Source organism: Patella vulgata, chromosome 2, assembly GCF_932274485.2.
Source record: "Patella vulgata chromosome 2, xgPatVulg1.2, whole genome shotgun sequence".
Taxonomy (NCBI): Eukaryota; Metazoa; Mollusca; class Gastropoda; family Patellidae; genus Patella; species Patella vulgata.
This window is the reverse complement of record NC_065880.2, coordinates 53,420,016-53,443,477: the sequence shown is the minus strand read 5'-3', so window position 1 is coordinate 53,443,477 and position 23,462 is coordinate 53,420,016. Positions and strand designations below refer to the sequence as shown.

General features: G+C 37.5%; 2 protein-coding genes across 3 annotated transcripts; both read left to right on the top strand.

Moving 5' to 3' along the window:
• Window positions 1-3,480: 3,480 nt before the first annotated feature.
• Window positions 3,481-13,913, top strand: LOC126812369 (sialate O-acetylesterase). Of its 2 annotated transcripts, none has more exons than XM_050538741.2 (9): window positions 3,481-3,660; window positions 7,476-7,651; window positions 9,800-9,982; window positions 11,256-11,394; window positions 11,621-11,819; window positions 12,145-12,233; window positions 12,339-12,466; window positions 12,721-13,074; window positions 13,625-13,913. In XM_050538741.2, the coding sequence occupies exons 1-9, from the start codon at window positions 3,636-3,638 to the stop codon at window positions 13,874-13,876; spliced, it is 1,545 nt and encodes a 514-aa protein (XP_050394698.1). In that variant the 5' UTR covers window positions 3,481-3,635; the 3' UTR covers window positions 13,877-13,913. The 2 variants fall into 2 exon arrangements, with proteins under 2 accessions (XP_050394698.1, XP_050394697.1); XM_050538740.2 differs by lacking the exon at window positions 3,481-3,660 and adding an exon at window positions 7,257-7,335.
• On the top strand, window positions 13,900-23,183 carry LOC126809480 (sialate O-acetylesterase). The gene is made up of 10 exons (XM_050534087.2): window positions 13,900-13,921; window positions 15,531-15,721; window positions 17,608-17,790; window positions 18,311-18,449; window positions 19,114-19,300; window positions 21,173-21,267; window positions 21,756-21,883; window positions 22,039-22,196; window positions 22,322-22,517; window positions 22,892-23,183. Exons 1-10 carry the CDS (start codon window positions 13,900-13,902, stop codon window positions 23,132-23,134), a joined length of 1,542 nt encoding a protein of 513 aa, XP_050390044.1. The 3' UTR covers window positions 23,135-23,183.
• The last annotated feature ends 279 nt before the right edge of the window (window positions 23,184-23,462 follow it).

Genomic DNA, 23,462 nt, shown 5'->3' with positions numbered 1-23,462 from the left:
TATTAAATAAAATGGAACTTGTAAAATTGTTGGTCGTATTAATTTATTCCGATGTTATTCTACAGTGGGATATTCTGAGAAACTTCATTATACAAATAAACACACTACATTAACTATATCAAAATTAAAATCTAAAGGGCGTGCTTATTCTGATTTGTCACTTTCTAGTGGGGTGTCTGTCTCCCTGATATATTTTGTTGTTTGGAATACCATCAGTCTATATCAAAAGATACATCTCCAGAGATCTAGGCAAATACAATACTTTAGTCATTTTGAGAGAAACAAATTATTATTGGAGAAATGTGCCGGGATACTTTCAGTGCCATCCTCGCAGGTGCAACCTCTGACAGGCTTGAAAAATGGTCTCGGCTAACGCCGGGAGTATGCGTCTTCGGTCGTTCCGTGTGTACTGAAACCTTTCAAAATGGTGACATAGGATATGTATCGTCCAACGTTATTGAAGTAGCCTATTTTGGGTGATTTGGTAAGTGATACAGGATCCCGTATACATCTGTACATTATGAGTAGAACTACTTTCTGACACTACTTTCAGGCTAGACATGCTGCTAAATCAAACACACCTTGAAATCTTGTTGAAACGTCGTGGTGAAATAAACCATACTAATTGTTATTCCATAAAAAGTGTGTTATTTGATTATGTCCGAATTACAAAATGCCATTCAAAGAACACACCTAATTACATCACGCAACGTGTACCGTTTCCATGCTACTGTAGATAAAATTGTTGAGAAATTACCCATTTAATCTCTTCAATTTGTATGGTAAAAAACCTTGACATAAATGATAGTCTAAAAAACATGCATAATTTACTAGGAGTAAGAGATGTAATTTCACACAAGACTGGTAAAAATGGTTTTGTCACATGTTTTATCAACTGCTTTTATAATAACTATATTTGCTACTCGATTGGTTATTCCAGGTATGGGGAATTTATATCTAAGTAAATTATCTCTCTTAATAAAGGAACGACCATAATATTTGGGGTGGGTGGGGGGGGCGTTTAGTATTCTTTTTATATGAAAGTTTTCGAGTTTGGGATGAATAGGATTGTAGCACGTTTGATTGTTTATGGACAACATAGTGTTGTTGATTCGGTTCTTAGTAAATTCAGACTCTTTTCTACTGCAAATCGCATTTAACCCATTTGTCACGATTCAGTCGCACTGGGGACTAAAATTTTACAAGACATCTGACTCAAAAGTTTACATGTGATGATTTAGCTATTTATCTTGGGGGTCACAGTGGCTAAGTTGGTAAGACGTTGGCTCGCTAGCCTGGAGATTGGGTGTTCGATCCGTGCATTTTCCAGCGTGGTTCCCCCTTGTCAGTTGTGCTGTCCGGACAAAATTTCCCTCAAAGCACACTGTATGGCGTATGCCTGTTTTCATTAGCCCAATTCGGAGCAGAACAGTAGGACTTTAAACCCCATTACATTTCATTTATCTGCCTGACAATCAAAATATTTTGCGGTTAAGAAATGATCGCTTGGGGGTCTTCAACTGTATAAGTGATTTGATAATCGCGGCAATCACTTAATATGGTCAGCCTCACGTGGAAACTTAAAAGTTTGTACTTCCTCGAGAAATATCACAGAGATTCAAATAGTTACACGGTACAAGCATAAATGTTTCTAATTGTATACATGCGTTGACACCACATCAATTTCAACACCAACTGGTCAAAATGGGTTTTCCTTTGCTTCCTACTACAATGATCATAATACGGTTTTACAGAAAGCTCCACAAAAATCTAATATATGGCGTTGTTCTACCTAAGTATACGACGTAGTTCATGATATTATTCAAGGCAGTTGTGTAACTCGTACCGTTCAAACATAGGTTAGTTCTTTAAGTTTTATCAGTTGAAACAGCTCAGCAGCACAGACGCCTATAACAGGGCAAGTCTCTAATTAATACTAGACAATCGAATCTAAGACGTATATTAAAAAAGTCATAGACTTGATTTTCTAATGTACGTTGCAGACTCAACTACTGAGAATAAGGTGGTATTGTTACTGGTAGACGGAATGTAGGGTCGTTGATAGCTACGAGAACGTAGCTAAAAACGTTGAGATATACTGATGTGTTTGTTTTTAGCTACTATTGGATGCCTTTAGTTCCAAGTGGCAAACTCAATTTCTTTATTAATGCATGTAACATCTTTAAAATAGATAAGTTTATGATATTATTATTAATTAAACTTACAGAGGCCAATGTAGTGGCACAACTGTCGCCTAACTCCAAATATTCGCGTTTAAATTAATGAAGCTTTGTTTTTGTCTGACATTTCACCGCCATCGAAATCCATTCATAGTTACTGTGCTTTCGATTGTCCTTTTGATTGGCTGTTATAAAAGCCTTATATTTAGCCCCGCCTTCATGATGACGGTCTTAGTAACGGTTTAACGCCTCGATTTTAAAAACGACGATTTGTACACGTTTCAGGTAGGATTATATGCTTAATTGTAGTTGGGTGTTGTAGAAATATTATAAATAACAATAATCAATCGTTGTTTTGATTAAAACTATTGTCAATTTTGTTTAAAAATGCCGGGTGTGAATCGCTCCGGCAGCTGCAACGTTATAGGTCATGGCCTCAGTTCTTAACTCGAAACACGGAGGGTTGAGAGATTAAGGTTTGTTATCTAGGTCGTTGACTGTGATCCCACCTTTCCTTGAATGTGTTTTTCTTGCAATTCTATATATAATCTACGGACGTTGGTCCCGTTTTCGATTACCGCGTGGGCCGAGGACGTTCATCGGTATTTTCAGACGTATAGTCGTTCGGATGGGACGAAAACGAGGTCCAATGTACACATTGGCAGTTGGAATTCGATGTTAGAGTGGGCCGTAGCGCCGTTGTCCGGGCAAAATTTCCCTCATAGCACACTGTATGGCTAAGCCCGTCTTCATTAGCCCAGTCCGAGCAGAATAGTGGGACGTTAAACCCCATTTCATTTCATTTATTTTTGAAGTGTTAACATAGTGGAGGCATATGTCACTTTGATACGTTCTTCATTTCATACCCAGCGTAGGTCTATAAAGGTAACAAAGGAAAGGGGTTTGGAAAGTAGCTTTACGAGCAGTACCTGCAAGAGGATCATACACTGTAACAGCCACTTCATACATGTATTTAGATAACCTAATCCTTAAAGATGTTTTGTTTGGTGATGTTTGGATTTGTTCTGGACATAGTAATGTACAGATTACTTTAACACTGATAAGCCTATTTTCGTTCACAGCACTCAGTATTTTGATATTCGATGAACCGGATGTTATCGTCATCTTCAAGTTAATACGATTTTCGAAAATAGGACAGAACGGACCCCACACCCACGCACGTGATTGATATCCGGTTGCCAAGAACACAAATAGCTTTAAATCTTTTAAGTATATATTGTTGGTAGAATTATGTTGCTATTCAACGGAGAAATTTCTTATTAACAAAAGGCACCAATGTTTCATAGGTATATCGTGGACGGTTTATGACGGAAGGACGAACTGTGCGGGATTAGAGAGCGGGATAGTTTTTACTATACTATGTGCTATCATAATTAATCTTAGCATACTTACTTTGATAACCCAATTAAGCTAGGGTTTCATGATTGCTAACTTATGGTTTCTCTTATCATTGTTCAAGGTACGTATATATAACACTGTCACAATTTTTTCCTCATTTGTAATTTGTATGCTTGATAACGACCAGTGAATTCTTGTCGAAACGTCGTGTGTATATAATATAGTGATTGTTATCCATAGAACTGTGTTGTGTTATATTATGTTCAATCGCTAAATGCCATTCAAAGATTCCATCAATGCATTCACCTAATAGACACCTATGCCAAGTGTGAATATTCTAACTCAATTAGAATGAGAGTTATTGTGTTCCAAAGTCTCGACCAATCAAATTGCTTATCGCTCTGCTTACCCTGAGCAGAAAATGCTCATTATCAAACTTAGTCAAGGTACTGGTGTAATGAAACTATGCACCAAGTTTCATCACTCTCACTTAATTAGAACTAAAGTTATCGTTCCCAAAGCATCAACCAATCAAATTGCTTATCTCTGCTTATCCTAAGCCGAAAATGCTCATCTTCGAACTTCATCAAGGCATTGGCCTAATAAACACCTCCACCAAGTTTAAACATTGTAGCTTAATTAGAAAGAGAGTTGTTGTGTCCCAAAAGGTGTGACGGACAGACAGACGGACAGAATTGACTGCCACTAGATAAGAGAACACGAAAGAAAAACAGAAAAAGTCCGTGCATTACCATGTTTTTATAAGGTATAGAATGAATATAAACATGGGAATGTATGGACTTTTTCTATTTTTTCTCGTGTTCTCTTATCTAATGACATCCAATTACTTTATTGAATTGTCAGGTATCCTCTTACAGTCCCGTATAACAACTTTTGGTCTTCGAAGGAATTATTAGTGAGCAGAAATTCGGCCGTGTATCTGTTATCACTCGTCACATCAGTCAGTTATATAGAGGCATGACTCGTGTTTTCCTTTGGCGTTCGTCACTTCCGATTCAGGAAACCTGTATTACTCAGCTATCCTAGCAATGATCTCTGTGTTAAAATTGTATTTGGAATGTGTTTAACCAGCTCTATCACATATGTGATAATGACTGGCGTCAATATTGTCCTTTAAGGTTGGACAGTTTGATGACTCTGATTATTTTCCAGTTCAGTGTGAGATAGAGGCTAGCATCGATCAAATACAAAACACAACAACTTAATGTGATTCACAGATCCATGAGCGAACTGTGACCTCTGCGATTTTCCGCGCGATTCATCGATCGTACTGAAAGTGGTCGCGAAGCCGTCTCGAATCAGCTGCCACAGATACGTCACATGTATGACTTTTGACCTCGTACTCTGATTGGCTAATGACAATCGTTCGCGCGAATTTTCTTTAAAAAGTCGCTCTGGGGGCAATCTCTGCAGTTTTCCGCGCGAACAAAAATTTGATCGCGTTCGCGTTCACCGTCGGTATAAACGACTGCATTGAAATAGCATTTAAGCAATCGAATTCTGTCGTCGCGGTCGCGTTTCCGCTCAGTATAAACGGGCCTTTACACCGTTCTCGTCAGAGCGTCGACCCACTGCGCTTGTTTTGACCGTTTCCACAAATTCGTTTAATCCCCAAAAATTTACTGTCCTTTGTCTCTTGCTTTCATACTTTGGGGGCGTTATCGAGGGTGAGTGTGACAGGGGTTTAAGGAAAAACGTTTAAGTGTTTCTTAAGACAGATGGTTTATTTACTACTGAATACAGAATAAGACAATATTTGACCCATTTGAATACAGGATAAGACAATATTTCATCTATTTATTAAGGGCAAGGTAAAGTGACACCATAGTAGTCTCAACACCAACAAGGCTGAAGATATTATTTCCCAACACAGAATAGTGGCCCTTGGATACAATCGTCCAAAATAAACTCTGTTACTCACAATACACTATTTCACTGTCAATATCCCTTTAATTCGTACATCCGCGTGTTATCACGTAAACGAAAATTTCAGTTTCATCGTGTCCAATCGCGGTTACACCTACAGACAAAACGATAAAACTTGGGGACAGCTATTATCTCTCTATTTATACTCTGATCAATGTAGTACAGTAGTCGAGTCTTAGATTTTCTGGTTGCTTTCCCATTTCCTTGTAGTGTGAAATTTGCACGGCCTTACTACCACGGGGTTAGGATCCGCCATTTTCTTTTTCAATCTTGACCTTATGCGAATATCAATGAGCAAAGCGTTAATTTAAAATACAAATTTTTAATTTTTTAATTAAAACAACTGCGGGGAATACGATTAATTCATATCAAAATACAAAAAAGGTGTCATGTACGGGATTTGTTAATATGAAAAAAATATGTCATGCATGAACTCATTGATGCGAGCAACACTTCCTTTGGGCGGTAATTCGACGCAGAAAGGTAAACAAAAATGCAGGAAATACATTTTGACTTATACTATCACAATTATCCTTACATCAGGTGGTAAATCGTAATATTATAGACTATTGCGCTTCATTTGCAAGAACTGTCACATCTTTTAATATCAACATTTTTCATATGGACCGTTCTGTAAATTGATGAAAACAGAACTGTCAAAATCTAAGCTATCATGGCTTCCGTTGTCAAGTGTTGGTAAATGTTAGCAAAAAGGCTTGTTTCTAAATTTTGGATAGATTGTTATTCATTTATGTTAGAATAATAATCATTTTGAGGGTCTGATATAGAATTTGTTCCCTAGATATAATTTTTATGGGGCAAATTCATTTCTATGGAGTACCATTTGAAACCCATCATATTTTCCAATCAGTCATTCGGCTGGACATTTCCACATTCAATAGTGTACAATCTAAGATTAAACAATATGTTGAGTGTGAATAAATATTGAATAAAATTTATAACAAATTATTTTACTGTAAAACTTGGTAAAAATGTTCAATGTTTAATTGTCAGTGCATCTTCAAGGGGTAAATTAAGAAGTAATACAAATGATAACAATGTGTATTCATTACAAAAAATTGCTGAAAACCAAAAGCAGTTTCAATTTTCCATACAGACCCGAAACATTTAATCCAAATGATGTTTATGATGGTACTCCATACAAAAAAGTCTGAAAGTAATCCCTTGAAAAAAAAAAGTTTAATTATATGGACGTTGTGTGCTAAAACAAACATAGTTTTCGAAATTTGAAGTCTTGATGGTTGTAGTGTATATATTCAGGTATCTCTGTGATTTCCCATGCTGAGTTGTTTACCCTGTAGCTGCGCAGTGCTGAATGGTATATTTGTTTTATATTTTCCAAAGTTACAAATTCCAAAGTCATTATTTTTGATTGTCATCCATTTTTTATTGTTCAGTTTCATCTCAAGCACGTTTAGACACCAAAATAAAGGCACTAAAGGTGTTGTGAATGATTTTTTTAGGACCCCCCCCCCCCCCATTTCAGGTGTTGTGACAATTTTTGTCACTTTACCTTGCCCTTAAGAGTATACAAGCAATCAAGCAATGCTTGATATTGACTAGAGAAGCCTAGTCGAAACGTCGCTCAGTAATAAGAAGTAATTGTATTCCATCGAATTGTGACCTGTATACACTAGTTCAATTACTAAATGTCATTGAAACAATTTATTTATTAAGAGTCTTATCTGATTACCTTGGCCTTAATCTCTTCAAACGTCACGTGACCTATAACCTACTACAGACTGGGTATCCGACAAATGTGGCAACATGAAGATACTCATAGTGTGTGTTATTTTTCTGCAGTTTGTGTGTATTAAAGCATTTTCAGGTATTAGAATATTTCAATGTAATGAATAAAAAATAGGGAATATATGTAAGGAACATTTATTTGAATTGACAAGCACAACTGCTCTATGTGTTTAAATGTTTGGGCTAATCTGTTGTTGTTCTCTTTCAACGTTTTTACAGGTACAAGAAAATCGAACGGTACGTTATCTCTTCCTTCGTATTTTGATGACCACATGGTTTTACAAAAGGCCCCGGCTTACGCCAGTATATGGGGATATTCTACCATTGGTGATGACGTCATAGTTGTTTCACTCCTGGATACGGGTGCAAGAGTTGTCCAGTTTTCAGCAACAGTGGTAAAGTATTATTGTACTATTTAAAATACAGACTTTTAATAACACAATACTGTTTGATTTATCGACCCTTGTTCTTATATGTATATCAAAAGTAGATAAGTCATAGTACTTCTATGTTTACCGTAGATAAATACATAAATAAAATATATGCCAAATTAAAAATGCCAGTCACTAATATATCAAATCATAAGCCATACAATTTTATACACACGCAGAATAATAGATTATCTTGACAATAGATTATAAAAATACATTTCTTATGAACATAATTTGACAAACACACAATAGTGGGCTGTGGCACTTAGAAGTAGAAGCGTAGCATTGCTAAAAGCTTGAAATTTAGCTCTAGTAATTCATTTTATAAGGCTAGTTTAGTTTAAACAATATTGTATTCATTTTAAAAGGATTGAACAACAGGCAAGGCTACGGAAGCGTATAGGGTTCATGCAAAGTTTTGTAGAAGACCTCGAGATGTTCTCGAGATCCCCTAAAAAATTTCTTGAGATTCTCCCATCCTGTGTTAACGATCTCAAGAATTCAAGTTAATATACTCGGGACCTTGACATCCTGTGTAAATTTCCAGAGATCATGAGTATTTTTATACTCTCGACTTACAGCGCCCGCATCGTTCTGGAGTTACCCCTCCCCCACCCCTTTTTTTCCGAATACCCTGTTACCGCGATAGAGGCTAATTTTTTTTTTTAACTGATTTTGTTTTTCAAATGTGACGCACTGCTAACTAATGAAAGAATAAACAGACAATCGATTAGGTCCATCCATTCTCTTATTGTCCCAATGCTTTATTTTCATACCATGAAAATCAAAACCTTACTGCGTTAGCTTGGAATGTGTGAAGCATGGAATTACAGACTTGCTTGTTAAATTATTTCAATTTAATGTGTGGGCGAAGTTTATTGAAAATGTCGTAATTTGCATGGTTTTCTGGTCATATTTCTTTTAGAATATAGCTAGACACATGGTTTATTGTTTTGTGGCCCAAATGCTTCGCGGTGGATTTTAAAACAAAAATCTTGAAAAACTCTCGCGTTCACCAAACGGAAAAATATGAATAACGCTATAACGAAAAGTCGGAGAGCGCTGCAAATCAATAAGGTCCATTCTCTAGTTGCGACAATCCCTCCAGAAATCTAGCTTCTATCCGTACTCATGATACCAATGCTTCAAAAGACGCTCACGCAGCAAACGTTTGTAACAAAAGTTCGTGGAGTACTGAAAATCACAACACATTTGAAAAACAAAATCAGTTTTAAAAAACTACAGCCTCTATTGCGTTAACAGGGTTTTCGGGAAAAGGGGTGGGGGGGTAACTCCAGAACGATGCGGGCGCTGTAAGTCGAGAGTATAAAAATACTCAAAATCTCGGTAAAATTTACACAGGATGTCAAGATCCCGAGAAAATTAACTTGAATTCTCGAGATCGTTAACACAGGATGGGAGAATCTCGAGAAAGTTTTTAGGGGATCTCGAGAACATTAAATTAGGATCTCGAGGTCTTCTACAAAATTTTGTATGACCCCTATACGCTTCCGTAGTTAATATTGTTGTATCAAACAAAGTCATAGATTTTAATTTCAAAATCAGTGCAAAATACACTTCCACACAACTTTTGTATGTTATATGTTTATTAATTCTAATGTTTGTACATTCTTTAAACATATTCCTCTTTATTACTTTTGTATCTATGGAAAGAGATGATATAGGTTGCTCAATCCCATTCGTTTGTGAATAAAATATTTTTAAAACTACACGGGTCGTGTATGCTATTGTCTCAGGCGCCATTTGTAATAAACAAAGAAAAACATTTCAGTCTTTCTGGTTGTAGTAAGAGCGAGTTGCCTCACGTATCACATTCTTGGTATTCCTAGTGGCATCGCCGTTCTACTCCATTAATCCGCCCTTGATAATTGTGCTATTTTTATCGACCAGTCAAATACAATCATAAATAAAAAGCCAGTGGGCGAGGGGGGTAACTTGCATTTTTGATGAAACTAACATCGCCGAATCATTGCAGATTCGCACGTTATTGACAGGGTTACGCAAGTGTAAGTATAAAGTTTTAGTACTTGGTTCAACAAAATGCAGAACCAAATCATATTATTTATGATTTTAACTTTTCTCACTTTACAGGTTTATATTGGACCGGAAAATAAAGCGGTGTGGAAAGTCTTCCTAGAACCTGTCAAAGCCGGTGGTCCTTACAGTGTTGTAGTTGAAAGCGATCATGGTTCTGCTCTTACAATCAACGATGTTCTGTTTGGGGATGTGTGGGTCTGTTCAGGCCAAAGTAACATGCAATTTACTCTTCCTATGGTACATGTTATTACAAAAATATTGTTGTATTTAGTAACACTCGAACACGTAATATTCAATTAGCGCCTAGTCAGAAACATAATGTAGCCGAAGTGATATCAATGATATGTTCAACAAAATATTCACTGAGGCAGTTGTCTCGTAGCAAAAGCCCCGCCTGCTGGCCGCCTGCTGGCCGCCCGCTGGCGTGATTCCCCACGTGAAGAACATAACAGGATCCGTACACTGTAAATTGTGGTTTATATTGCCAAATGACACATTATTTAGATATGGCGATATATTTGTAATTTAAAGCCAATTAAAAGTTAAACACGTACACGTTAGCTGGTCCATTTTACGTGGGGGTCCACAATACTTACATATATCTATGAAAATAATAATTAGCAGAGCTGTTAAGACGTGGATCAACTATATTATATATAATATTTATATTAAAAGACACAATCCTCACACCAAAGTGTCGATTCCTTTGCTGGGTAATTAATCATGATTAAAGTATTTTATTGCAAAATTTGCAGTTAACATAATTCTTCTCTTTTCAAACTTTTTTACTTTCATAAGCCCTCTGATTTAACCACCTGCTCTTTATTAGCCCGATTGGTGTAAAACGTTAAACCCCATTTCACTTAATTTCATATTTCTGTTTTAATCACCTGTGGCGTGAATGTCATCCCGAATTCTTATATTTGTATCTATATCTATAAGCCCCAAGGCGTATGAGATTGAATGAAACAATAATGTTGTGAATTCTACCAGACAATGTAACCAAACTGTCGATTCCTTTGCTGGGTAATTAATCATGATTAAAGTATTTTATTGCAAAATTTGCAGTTAACATAATTCTTCTCTTTTCAAACTTTTTTACTTTCATAAGCCCTCTGATTTAACCACCTGCTCTTTATTAGCCCGATTGGTGTAAAACGTTAAACCCCATTTCACTTAATTTCATATTTCTGTTTTAATCACCTGTGGCGTGAATGTCATCCCGAATTCTTATATTTGTATCTATATCTATAAGCCCCAAGGCGTATGAGATTGAATGAAACAATAATGTTGTGAATTCTACCAGACAATGTAACCAAACTGTCTGATAAAGCCGGGGCAAAAGTACACGTTATATTCATAGACACCTATCAAGATTAAATAGGAACGCCAACGCAAATACAAAACTAAGCCAACAAATGATCTCGTCATAGAACACAATTTAAAAAAACGGTAAGTTAAAGAACGAATTAAGACGCTGTCCTAACATAATTGTGTACTACAATAATAGGCTTACAACGGATCTAAAGAAGTAGCTGAAGCAGCAGCATATCCAGATATACGATTGTTTACTGCATCTTTGAAAACAGCAGATACTCCACAATATGATTTCATCAGTGTCGAGGAGACCTGGTCTGTAGCTTCACCAAGTAAGACTCTTCATGTATGTTACAGATTAATTGTATTAGACGTACATTCCAGAAATTTAGTAAACCATACATCATTTGTATTAATTCAGTCCTCATGTAAGAAGTATTGGAATAGATGGATGATCATTAGCTTTACTTATTTTTAGTCGGGGACCCTTTAATTATTTCTAGAGGTGGTATCCAGATTTGATACATACATATAATCTCAAATTCCCTTGTGTTTAAGGTAGTGTAGGCAATGGTAACTGGACATATTTCTCTGCTGTCTGTTATTTATATGGTAAAGATCTGTACCAGAAACTCAAATATCCTATTGGTCTGGTTGCTTCTGATTGGGGAGGTACTGCTATTGAAGTTTGGTCATCACCCGATGCCTTGAAAAAATGCCAGATAAAAGATAACTCTACAACTAAGTCAGATTTAAAGTGATTACGCAAATAATACATACTCATATTTTCCAAAAAAAATATACTGTAGAAGAAGTTGAATTGAGAGGTTGAATAAAATAAAGAGCGTGGGGTGAAGTATTGTAGTATGTTGGTACCTAAATATTATAATGTATGCTACGTACCTCAAGATGGCCGTCGAAAATCTAACTATCCGGAACGAGCATGAAGTGGAATGGACTTTAATGATACCTATACCATATCATTTAATAACGTATAGGAAATATTTTAATATTTAAATAAAAGTTAAATATGATGAAACATAAATATGAACATACATTACACGCTAATTTGTGTTTTTCAGTGTTGCACCCACAGCTCATTCAGTTTTATGGAATGCGATGATTCACCCATTTTTAAACTATACAATATATGGGACTATTTGGTATCAAGGTAAGTTGCGATGCACTTTGCTTTATTTCTAAATGGTAACCATGACAAAAACTGACATGAATATGAAAATTTCGCCACTTATGTGATTTTATTTTAATTTTAAAGGAGAGTTGAACTCGGGCAACCCCCTGGGTTATAACTGTAGTTTTCCTGCTATGATTGATGATTGGAGATTGAAGTTCAGTGAAAGCAACCCCCAGACCTCAAGTTCATTCCCGTTTGGATTCGTTCAGGTTAGCGTTAAGGAATATCATTTCATATCCAAATATCCAATAGCTGTTTTGGTACAGGCGTATAATAAAACCTTGTTATGCTCCGTGTCAGGCGCTTTAACAAGAGTAAGTACATCCCACCCCATGCAGAACAACTGTCACCAAAGCATATAATATTATGATTAACAGAGATCTGTGAAAGTCAAACAAAGTGATGAGCGACACCCCGTATCGACATAACCTTTAATTATATAAAATAATATTGTTCGTTTTAGTTAGCACCTAGACTAAACGACTCTTCAATTACAACGGGATATCCAGATATTCGATGGTCCCAAACAGCTGGCTATGGCACAGTACCGAACCCTAGAATGAAAGACGTCTTTATGGCACTTGCTATGGATCTTCCAGATTTTACTTCACCTTTCCAAAGTGTTCATCCACGAGATAAAGAGACAGTGGCAAGTCGATTAACTTTATCGGGACTTGCGGTTGCTTATGGAAAGGTCGAAAAATTTCAAGGACCTTATCCATCGGATGTAAAATTTTCGCAAGGGAACAAACAGTTGACCATTACTTATGATATGGGTTTGACAAACATTGAAGTAAGATCGGCTAAGGGATTTGAGGTAATAATTTTATTTTTTAGGTTTTCAACTGCGGTGCGGTAAAATCATTATAAGTTATTAAACCATTGAATTTAAGTGTCGGTCTGCAGAACTGTATTATATAGTTGCCTTGTGATTTAGATTGATGAAAGACACCACAAATTTCTCCTCAAAATATACCCAATAATAGTAGGCAAAGGCTGTGCACCACCGTAGTTCTAGTATCAGTGTCGACAGTGTGAAGTTAAATCGTGTTTCGTTATTTGTTATTGGGAATTTGAAATAACAGTAGGCTGAAGTGCCGCTGTCTGGGCAAAACTGCCCCGTATAGCACATTGCATAACATAATATGCCCGTCTTCATTAGCCCAGTCGATTCGGAACAGTAGGACGTTAAATCCCATTTCATTCCATATACTGCAGAGGTATCCTTCTCAGAAGTCAATTACCTCAATATACAATATTGCTATCTGTAGACAACCCTTATTCTTTCTTTGGGTACCATGAATTATACGAATACTTGATGTACCTATCAAGGTTATGTTATAATAACTACTGTGTATTTTTTTCAGTTTTGTTGTAGTTCGTCCCAAGATAAAACTGTCTGTGATCAACCATCTCTTAATTCGTGGTTTCCTGTTACAACATTGGCCAGTACACCAACAACCCTAATACTAGATGTACCTGCATCTTGCACTAACCAACACATTCTTTTGATTAGATATGCTTGGAGAGAATCTCCTTGTCCGTATAAACAATGTGCTGTTTATAGTGTGGTCAATGAACTCCCTGGGCCCCCCTTTAAAATATCTCTTATTGTATAATGTCAATAAACTTATCGGCTGTAATGTGTTTGTGTGGTGTGACTAGTGAGTGTTTTATTAAAGGTGAATATTCATTTGGGAATATATAGAAAGAATATCGTTGCTCAAATCATGAAACAATTGTTTCCTGATCACATGAACTGGCCTTCCCTAAACCGACGAGGTCCGAGCTTTAAAATGCATTGGTCGCTAGCTAAGTATCCCACACCGAAGGTTACGGAACTGTTCGAACCCAATTGCATCATTTCATAAGTAGCTGATGTTGAAACACCGAGATTCGTCGGAAGAGAACCCTTTACAACTGAGATTTCATGAAAAGGAAGCTGAATAAATAAACAGTAATAATTTTAAAGTTTTTGCACACTTTAAGTGAGATTTGTTGATTTAAGGTCATAAAGAAAATAAATGATCATCTGGCAACTTTCATTAGGCGATTGTCCTTGTTTGATTGAATGCCAATGTGGGTGTAATTTGTTCGCACCCATTACTCGTTTTAAAATGATAATATGAACACTTTACAAACAAGGGCGACCTATTTTTGTAACTTCTTATCACTAATAAGAAGCTATGCAAATTTACGAGGGCTTATCATAACTTATTCAGCTTGTAGTCAAAATGAAGGGGAAATATTTTCTGCTTCTCGTTTTACTGTATTTAAAAACATCAGATGGGCGGTCAGGTATTGAGAATATGCTATTTTTTAGGTTTTTATGATCAACTTCGTATATTTTATGCACAGATTGACGGTAATCTCATAGCTAACACAACGACTATCCGTAGGACACAATTTGTACACGTCCACATTTTAATTGTCGTTATCGCTGTTGGTCCATTTTTAGATATGCCACTTTATTGCGAAATCTAGTTTTAACACACTATAGGCTGCAATATTTTGTTAGCATTTTAAATGGTTCAATTATAATTCGAGGACCGCGATGGTTCAGTGAGAAAGACGCTGGCTCGCTAGCCAGTATGCTGAGGTCTCGGGTTCTCTCCGGGTGTTGGCCGAGGAAGTTCCTCGGGATTTTCCGACGTGTTTCCCGATTGTGAGTGGTGCAGGACGGAGGGCATGACAAGGACATTGTCTAGCCGTTCAGGTCTAACCTATCTTCATTAGCCCAGTCGGTGCAAAAACGTAGATCATTTTCATTTCCATCATAATCTGACCATTATTGAATTACTGTGTGTTGTTAAGCTCATCCGAAGATAAATTTCGGTGCCACGGAGGCTCAGCGAGTAAGACGTTGGCTCGCTAACCTGCGGTCCCATGCTCGATCCCTGTGTTGACCGAGAAAGTTCATCGGGATTTTCCGGCGCGGTTCCCCTGTCAGTGGTGCAGGACGGAGGACCTGGCAAGGGGCAACGTAAAGTCGGTCGGATGGGACGAAATACCGAGATCCCGTGTACAAATTGACGTGCACGTAAAAGAACCATTGGCAGTTGGAATTCGATGTAAGAGTAGGCCGAAGAGCGGCTGTCCGGGCAAAATTTCCCTCATAGCACAGTCGGGATTTTACACAAATTTAGCATAGCTTTACACATAAAGACTAAGGGCGCCTTTTAGATGTGAAAATCATAATTTGGGTTATTTATGGGTCCGATGGCTTGAAAATTTAAGGCACATTGGTGTATATAAATGTATATTTTTCAGTAGATGTTAATGCCGGAAACGCATTCAATTTAAGCAGAGATGTCCCTTTATCAGTGGCGTCATACTACGGTGATCACATGGTTCTACAGAAAGCACCTGCCGCAGCTAGTTTATGGGGATACTCTTCCAATATCGGTGACGTTATCCTGGTTAAACTCATAAACACCCAAGAAATTCAACAAGAACAGGGAATAGTTGAGTGGTATTTTCTCTTTTTGAAAATAAAACACTGAAAAGTTATTTTTCATGTGAGTTGTTATCAAACTGAAGGGAAGGGCACTAAAACAATAATGTCTGATGTTGAAGTGGGAACACGACGTTAGATTTGGTCGAGTTAAATAATTTTTGACAAATTTAATTTTTTGGGTGATATAAATTTTTCTTGTGTATATAGATGCTCATATTTTGGAGTCGCGGAGGCTTATTAACCAAGAATTTTACCTTTCTCTATGACGTAATCTTGGCGGTCCTTTGAGATGCGCGCGCCACATTTTACCATTAGCGTGCTAGCTTTTGAACGAGTAACATCGTTCACCATTCAATCTACAAATTTAAAAATTTGTCGCCTCTTTTGACTGTTTCTTAAACAGATAGGAATTTATTCCTAAGGCAACTTCTTACGTTGGTTTGTGATAACGTAAAGAAATAGAGCTCAGCTCTCAAGGTTTTTGTGCTTTTCTCGTCATTGAAATCAGACGAATCACTCAAATAAAATGGCTGAGTCCATGGTCACTAATACTAATAGTATTAGCTCAAAATCGAAGCCCAGCAGACCAAGTACAAGTAGTGAGGTTGAAGATTTTAACTTCGCTGGAATGATTTTTGACAAAACAAAGCCGGAAAAGGAAAATTCGAGAAAGAAGCGAGGTAATAGCAAAGATAAAACTGCTTCCTCTCCCTACGACAAAAAGGCGTCTGCTAGTCTAACTCGGAAGAGAGATGACCCAGTTGATGTTACTAAAAATAGCCATACATCTGAGCTGACATCGGCTTGTCAAACTTTGCCGGTTACGGGAGAAAATTCTTTTTCAAAGAAAGCCGATGAATTGGGTAACTTCAGGTCTGAAATGGATAACTTCAAGGACGAAATTAGATATATGCTGTCGGGGATGCTGAATAGTTCTTCGTCTCCAAATTACAGGAAGCGACGTCATTCAGACGGAAGTAAACAAACTTCATCTAATACTACCGGTGTTTATGATTCAGGAGATGAGTCGGAGGATAACGAACCGATTATGGAACTCACTCAAACACGTTTTAAGATTCCGAAGTTATCGGATAAGGCAGACAATGATGTCACTGCTCAAATTGACGAAATACTAGATGATTTACCGGCCATGGCTCAGGAAAATGGGGGTGAAGATAATCTTGATTTTGAGGAGAGCCTCGTTAAGGATTATGTGATTTCTACAACTGTTGGGAAATCTGTTAATGAGAAAATCGCTCCAATTATTGAGAGTCTCTTCATTGACAAATTTAATTATTTGGGTGATATAAATCTTTCTTGTGTATATAGATGCTCATATTTTGGAGTCGCGGAGGCTTATTAACCAAGAAATCCTGGTTCACAATCTCGGTGTTTGTACGGAAAGAACTGCGGCATTTTCCAGCCTTGTTTCCTCTTCTCAATGAAGTAGGATCGAGGGCCTGGCAAGGAAAACCTCTCTCATTATCCCGGTTGGTGTTGAAAGAAGAACGCTAAACCCCTTCCATTTACATTGACGTTAGCCCATTGGCCAATCACGCTATTTTACCGAGATTTCGCCTAATAGTTTGGATGCAGCTATGGCGGGTGTGGCGCCAGGCAGGGTAAGCTTACTCTTCCGGACACCTGTTACCACTGTTTGTCGTGTATTTTGTACACGAGGAGCAGTCCATTTGCTGATTACACTATTTTGCTTGAATACACTATTTTGCCTTTAACGTTTTTTAGGACTTCGAATTCTGTCTTATGGTTTGGATTGTTCGTACTTGGTTTTATTTTATTCATACTAGCGTAATTAAATCTAAACAGCTTTAATGATGTGACTGTTTGGATACATGGATAAATTTGAGGATTGTGTACTTACTATTACTACAGGTATGGATGGGACCAGAAGGTAAAGGTGTGTGGAGCGTGTTGCTGCCACCGAATGAAGCTGGTGGTCCTTATTCTATCAATATTTCTAACAGTTTTGGAAACATGATCACAATTAATGATGTACTCTTTGGTGATGTGTGGATCTGTTCAGGTCAAAGTAATATGCAGTTTACTCTTCCTATGGTGAGTTTTCGACATTTAATTTTATTATGAACAACGCCATATTGATTAGCTGTATAGTTATGTCCAGATTACTGAAGCAGTGATATTAGAGAGATAGAGGGAGAAATGGGGTTTAACTCCACTCGACACAAACTAGGTCATTTCGGGACTAACATATGGTTTAATTTTATTTCAATAATTCGCTTGCGCGTAGGGGTCTTTAGCAGTGGGAAGAAACCGGAGGACCAGAAGAAAACCCACGAGGTTGGACAGGCGACCCTACTCCTTGTCACGTACAACCGGGGATTCGAAACCACGCCAGTTGACTCAATGACAGGACTTATGATACAGCGCGCACGTGCTAACCATTCGCCCCCCCCCCCCCCAAGTGATATCAAGAGTATTAATAACTCCTTAACAATCGGTAGGCCATGATTAGGAAACCAATGAAAACAAACACCCATTATCTATGATGTAGCAACGGTTAATGATCCAACAAGAATAAGAACGGTGTAATGCATATCCACATTTTATTTTTCAGGCCTTCAACTCATCTGAAGAAATAGCTGAATCTTCTTACTATCCTGATATAAGATTGTTTACCGTAGCTATGGAAACAGCCCATGAACCACAGTACGATTTTATAAGTGTAGAGCAACCTTGGTCAGTAGCATCGCCACGTAAGTAATGTCATTGTTATCAGTGGTCGATTTTCCATCGCAAATGTGGTAATATTGTAAGTGCCGAGTGACCATGCTTTTTAAAGATACAGTATGTAAGATTTAGATAAAGTGCTATTCGTTTTTGCTATAATAGTTAAAAACTACATAAAGGAAAATGAATATATTGAAAATTTCATTCAAATTACTTTATTCTGAGCCAGGTTATCACTGTTTAAACAAGATGTGTGCTATGATTATTTAATATCGTACACTGTTAAAAATAATAAATTAAACGTAACACACTAAAGCAAAGATACGCTAAACAGTAAATCTTATGCAAGAACCGATAGGTAAGCAAACATGGATAGGATAAACCAGCAAGCGGCAGTTTTCATCAACCTTTCCTAGAAGTATCAAATTTGACAATGAACCCCTCCCACGTGTATGGCGCTATTGCGTGTCGCACATGCAGCTCAGTGGTTCTGTCGGGGCGATAAGTTCTTTATCTGTGAACATACTCTCAAAGCATGTCAAGTGTCCATGACTATTTATCATATCACAACCTGCATAGGTATTTGCATTTCAATATCCCTTACTTTTTTTTTGAAGAGTATATATTGCTATATGAGCTCCGACAGAAAAAGAGATTCATCCAATAATAATTTCGATGCCAATTTTCTAGGAAGTGTGGGAAATGGTAATTGGACATATTTCTCTGCTGTTTGTTGGTTATATGGTAAATATCTATACCAGAAACTCAAATATCCTATTGGTCTGGTTGCATCAGATTGGGGAGGAACTGCTATTGAAACATGGTCTTCCCCAGATGCTCTAGAAAGATGTGGAATATCCGAAAAACCGAAGACAAGGTAATATTTTATCTACCTCCTAAAATAATCTCTTATTACTAAATTATGGCTTTATTTTGAAATATACTATTCAAAAAAAGTAGGGGATATTTGATTTTGGGGGCATAATACTAAAATATGCAAATGACTACGAAAAAAGTCGCTATAGAACCTAACAGAAGAAACATTTCCAGTTACATGTGACGCCCAAACGCACCAATAGCTACCGCATGGAATGCAGGTGATGCTTGGGATCATCATGGGGGTCCAACCCAAGATTTGCACGACTCTGACTTTGAATGTTACAGTCATTGTGGCATTGAATTCCAGGGTGGAAACATCAGTTTAATTGTTTTAGTGACCAGAAAACAAATTTTGATATGCGTCGGCTTAGCCAAAATGAAAGGTTACGTGCCCTTGGCATGCTACAGATCGGCACAAAACAGGCGGTTGTGGCGCGGACGATGAATGTTTCTCAGTCTGTCATAAGCAGGCTATGGTCCAGATACCGTGATACACAATCTGTACAGGACAGACCACGCTCAGGTCGACCAAGGGCGACAACTCAAGCCCAGGATCGATTTATCCGTACCTTGGCCTTGAGAAATCGTGTCATCACAGCAAATCAGATCAGCGCTCGTCTTCAAACAGACACTGGTGTGAGAGTGAGTGGCCAGACGATTCGGAATCGACTGCATAGGGGTCACCTTCGCGCCCGACGTCCTCGCGTGATCCCTTGTTTGAGAGATCATCACATTCAGGCAAGACGTCGTTGGTGTAGGGATTGTCAACACTGGGATAATCGACGCTGGAGCAATGTGATGTTTTCAGATGAGTCAAGGTTCACTGTTGATTTTTTGGACAGACGTAGGAGGGTGTGGTGTCGTCGAAACGAGCGCTTCCAAGACGTTAACGTCATCAGACATGATCGATTTGGAGGTGGTTCTGTTATGGTGTGGGGAGGCATCACTGTTGCTGGAAGAACGGCTTTACATGTTGTTGCAGGGCGTGTTACAGGCCAGTACTACCGGGACAACATCTTGGCAGTCCATGTTGTGCCGTTCGCACGACGTCATGGCCGCCGTTTCATCTTCCAGTATGTCACAGGGCCAGGATCGTTACAGGTTACCTCCAACAACAGAACATCACCGCATTACCTTGGCCAGCACTGAGTCCCGACCTCTCCCCCATCGAGCATGTCTGGGACATGCTTGGACAGAGGTTACGTCAACGTCAACAACGTCCTGCCAATGTCCAAGAACTTGCTGCTGCGTTGCAACAGGAATGGGACAGTCTGGACCAAAATGACCTTAGACGTCTCATTAGGAGTATGCCACGTCGGATCAATGCTTGTTTGGCAAACAGAGGAGGATTTACCCGTTACTGACTTGGTTGTGATGCTGTGGTAACTTTGCTGTTTGACCCCGGGTATCATTTTACCCTTATAATGGTCAGTCTGTGCCTTACTTAGTCTAACGATCATTTGGAATAAATCGATGAATGTGAACTTCATTTCATTTTGTCATTTGTTTCTTCGTCAGTTTCATTAGGTGACTTTAATAACACTTAAAAATCAAATATCCCCTACTTTTTTTGAATAGTACATTAAAAGCGGATCTACAAATTTCTTAATAGTTAAATGTTTTGCCATAAAGACTAATTAAAATCTAATAAACTCGAACAATGAAATATGAATATATAGTGTTTTGCAATGTACGGAAATAGTGTCTGTATAAATATGTTTGTAAATAGACAATTACGATAACAACGACGAATCAATAGAGTCAGATCTAAAACTCATATCGTCGTAACCAGATACATTAGATCAGTAAGGTTACAATGGTCTTAGGGCCGTATTTTGTCTATTACAATGGACCTAATTTATGTTTTCAGTGACGTTCCGTGGCCTACAGCATATTCTGTACTTTGGAATGCGATGATGCATCCGTTTTTAAACTACACGATATATGGAGTAATATGGTATCAAGGTAATGAAATGCCTTCAACAGCATTCAAAATATAAAGTCACTGTAAATGGAGTGTTCAGCAGATTTGTAATGACATGACTGAACAGCTTTAAATATGCATTATGCAAGAGCTAAATCGGCCTATTGCAGGTCTTTCTTTATATAAACTATTAATTTGACATTTATTAACAAAACAAGACCATAATCAACTCTCGGTGGCATCGGATACTCGAGATTTTAACTAGATTAGAACGGTTCGCCATTTAAAAATTTAATTTAAAAATGGGAAAGCGAGGCTAAGTCTCGAATTTACCAGCGCCTGGTTACCACTATGCACACATCTTGTCAAAACTACACACAGTGATAACTTGGTTCAGAATGAAGTAATTTGAATGAAATTTTCAATATTTTCATTTGACATTATCTATTTTTGAGCTATTATAAGAATGGTCAGCTCTTTATCTAAATCTTACGTAATGTATCTGTAAATATACTTCTTGGTTTAATAGGGGAAGCCAATGCTGGGAATCCTTTGGGTTATAACTGTAGTTTTCCTGCTATGATTGATGATTGGAGAGTGAAGTTCAGTGAAAGCAACCCCCAGACCTCAAGTTCATTCCCTTTTGGATTCGTTCAGGTAAAGAAATACTGCATGTACATGTATATCCATTGCAATTAATGAAAGCGAACTACCTTCAAAATATTTTCTGAATACAGGGCCGGGTGTTTATGTGAAGAAAAAGCGGAGTAGTATCCAAAATCTACCAATCAATGAATTATTTTATAATTCAGTTAGCAGCCAACAGAAACGACCCTTCTATTTCTACTGGCTACCCAGGGATCAGGTGGTCTCAAACAACTGGCTACGGGTCAGTGCCGAATCCACGTCAGAAAAATGTTTTCATGGCAGTTGCTATGGATCTGCCGGATTATACTTCTCCTTTTTATAGGTATGTTTCCTCATGATTTTACGGGGTGGTTTTTAAAGATTAAAGAAACCACTATTCTGTGAACCAGATACATTTGAGGTACATCGTTCAATACCAATCTTAAAAGAATTAAACTTACTTTTTAGCGTTCACCCGAGAGACAAAGAGACAGTGGCTAGCCGTTTAGCGTTATCCGGACTTGCTGTTGCTTATGGGAAAGCAGAAAAATACCAGGGTCCATTTCCTTCTCATGTGATCTTTTCCCGACTTAACAATCAGTTATCTATTATTTATGATATGGGACAAGCGAATCTACTCATAAAATCTCAAAATGGCTTCGAGGTAAGATAAGAATAGATGGAATCTTCCTCTATATCTCACTATTTTAAACTAAAAACAACCCTCTATATAAAGGATACTTACTCAGTTTAAAGGGCGTAGAGCAAAAATAAATCATTGGAGTGTTTTGATCTGTTTGTGTTAATTCTTTAGTCATTGGGTAAGCATCATACGGTTATATTTCAAAGTGAGTAGGGTACGTTTAGTTTGTAGCTAAACCTGTTGATTCCTGGGAGTAAAATTGGTTATAATTATCTCAAAATTGTATTACTTCCATGGTAGCGTTAAAAATAATTCAGATTAATATACATCCATCTTTTAAATCAATGTAAATCAATTAGTTACGGGTATTAAAATTTTCTTTTGCTTTATTTCAGTTCTGTTGTAGTTTATCATTGGCTGTTTGTGATCTGCCATCGCTGACGTCATGGTATGCTGTTACAACCATGACAAGTACATCGACAACGGTGACACTAGAAGTACCAACATCTTGTAATAATAAAACTGTTCAAGTTGTAAGATATGCTTGGAGAGAATCACCCTGTCCATATAAACAATGTGCTGTTTATGGTTCAGTCAATGAATTACCTGGGCCACCTTTTCAAATATCTCTTATTTAATACTGGCTAGCTTGCAATTAGACATAAACATGAATATAACTTCATTTATACCAAATATAAAGAGACTTTCCATTTCGGTTATCATGCAATTTTTTTAAAATAGCATTGTTAGGAATATATGTGTATATGTTAAAGGTGTAATATCACTCTCCCTTAGACAATAAATGCAGTTTATATGAAATTATATTATTTTTGTATTTGAATTAACCCTAGACTTACCCAAATGTCGAAAATGCATACTAAGACTAAAGGAATTCATTTTGACTTGTTACCATGAAAGCAAAACAAGACAACAATGAGGTTGGTGTCCACCGCCTGAATTCCAAAA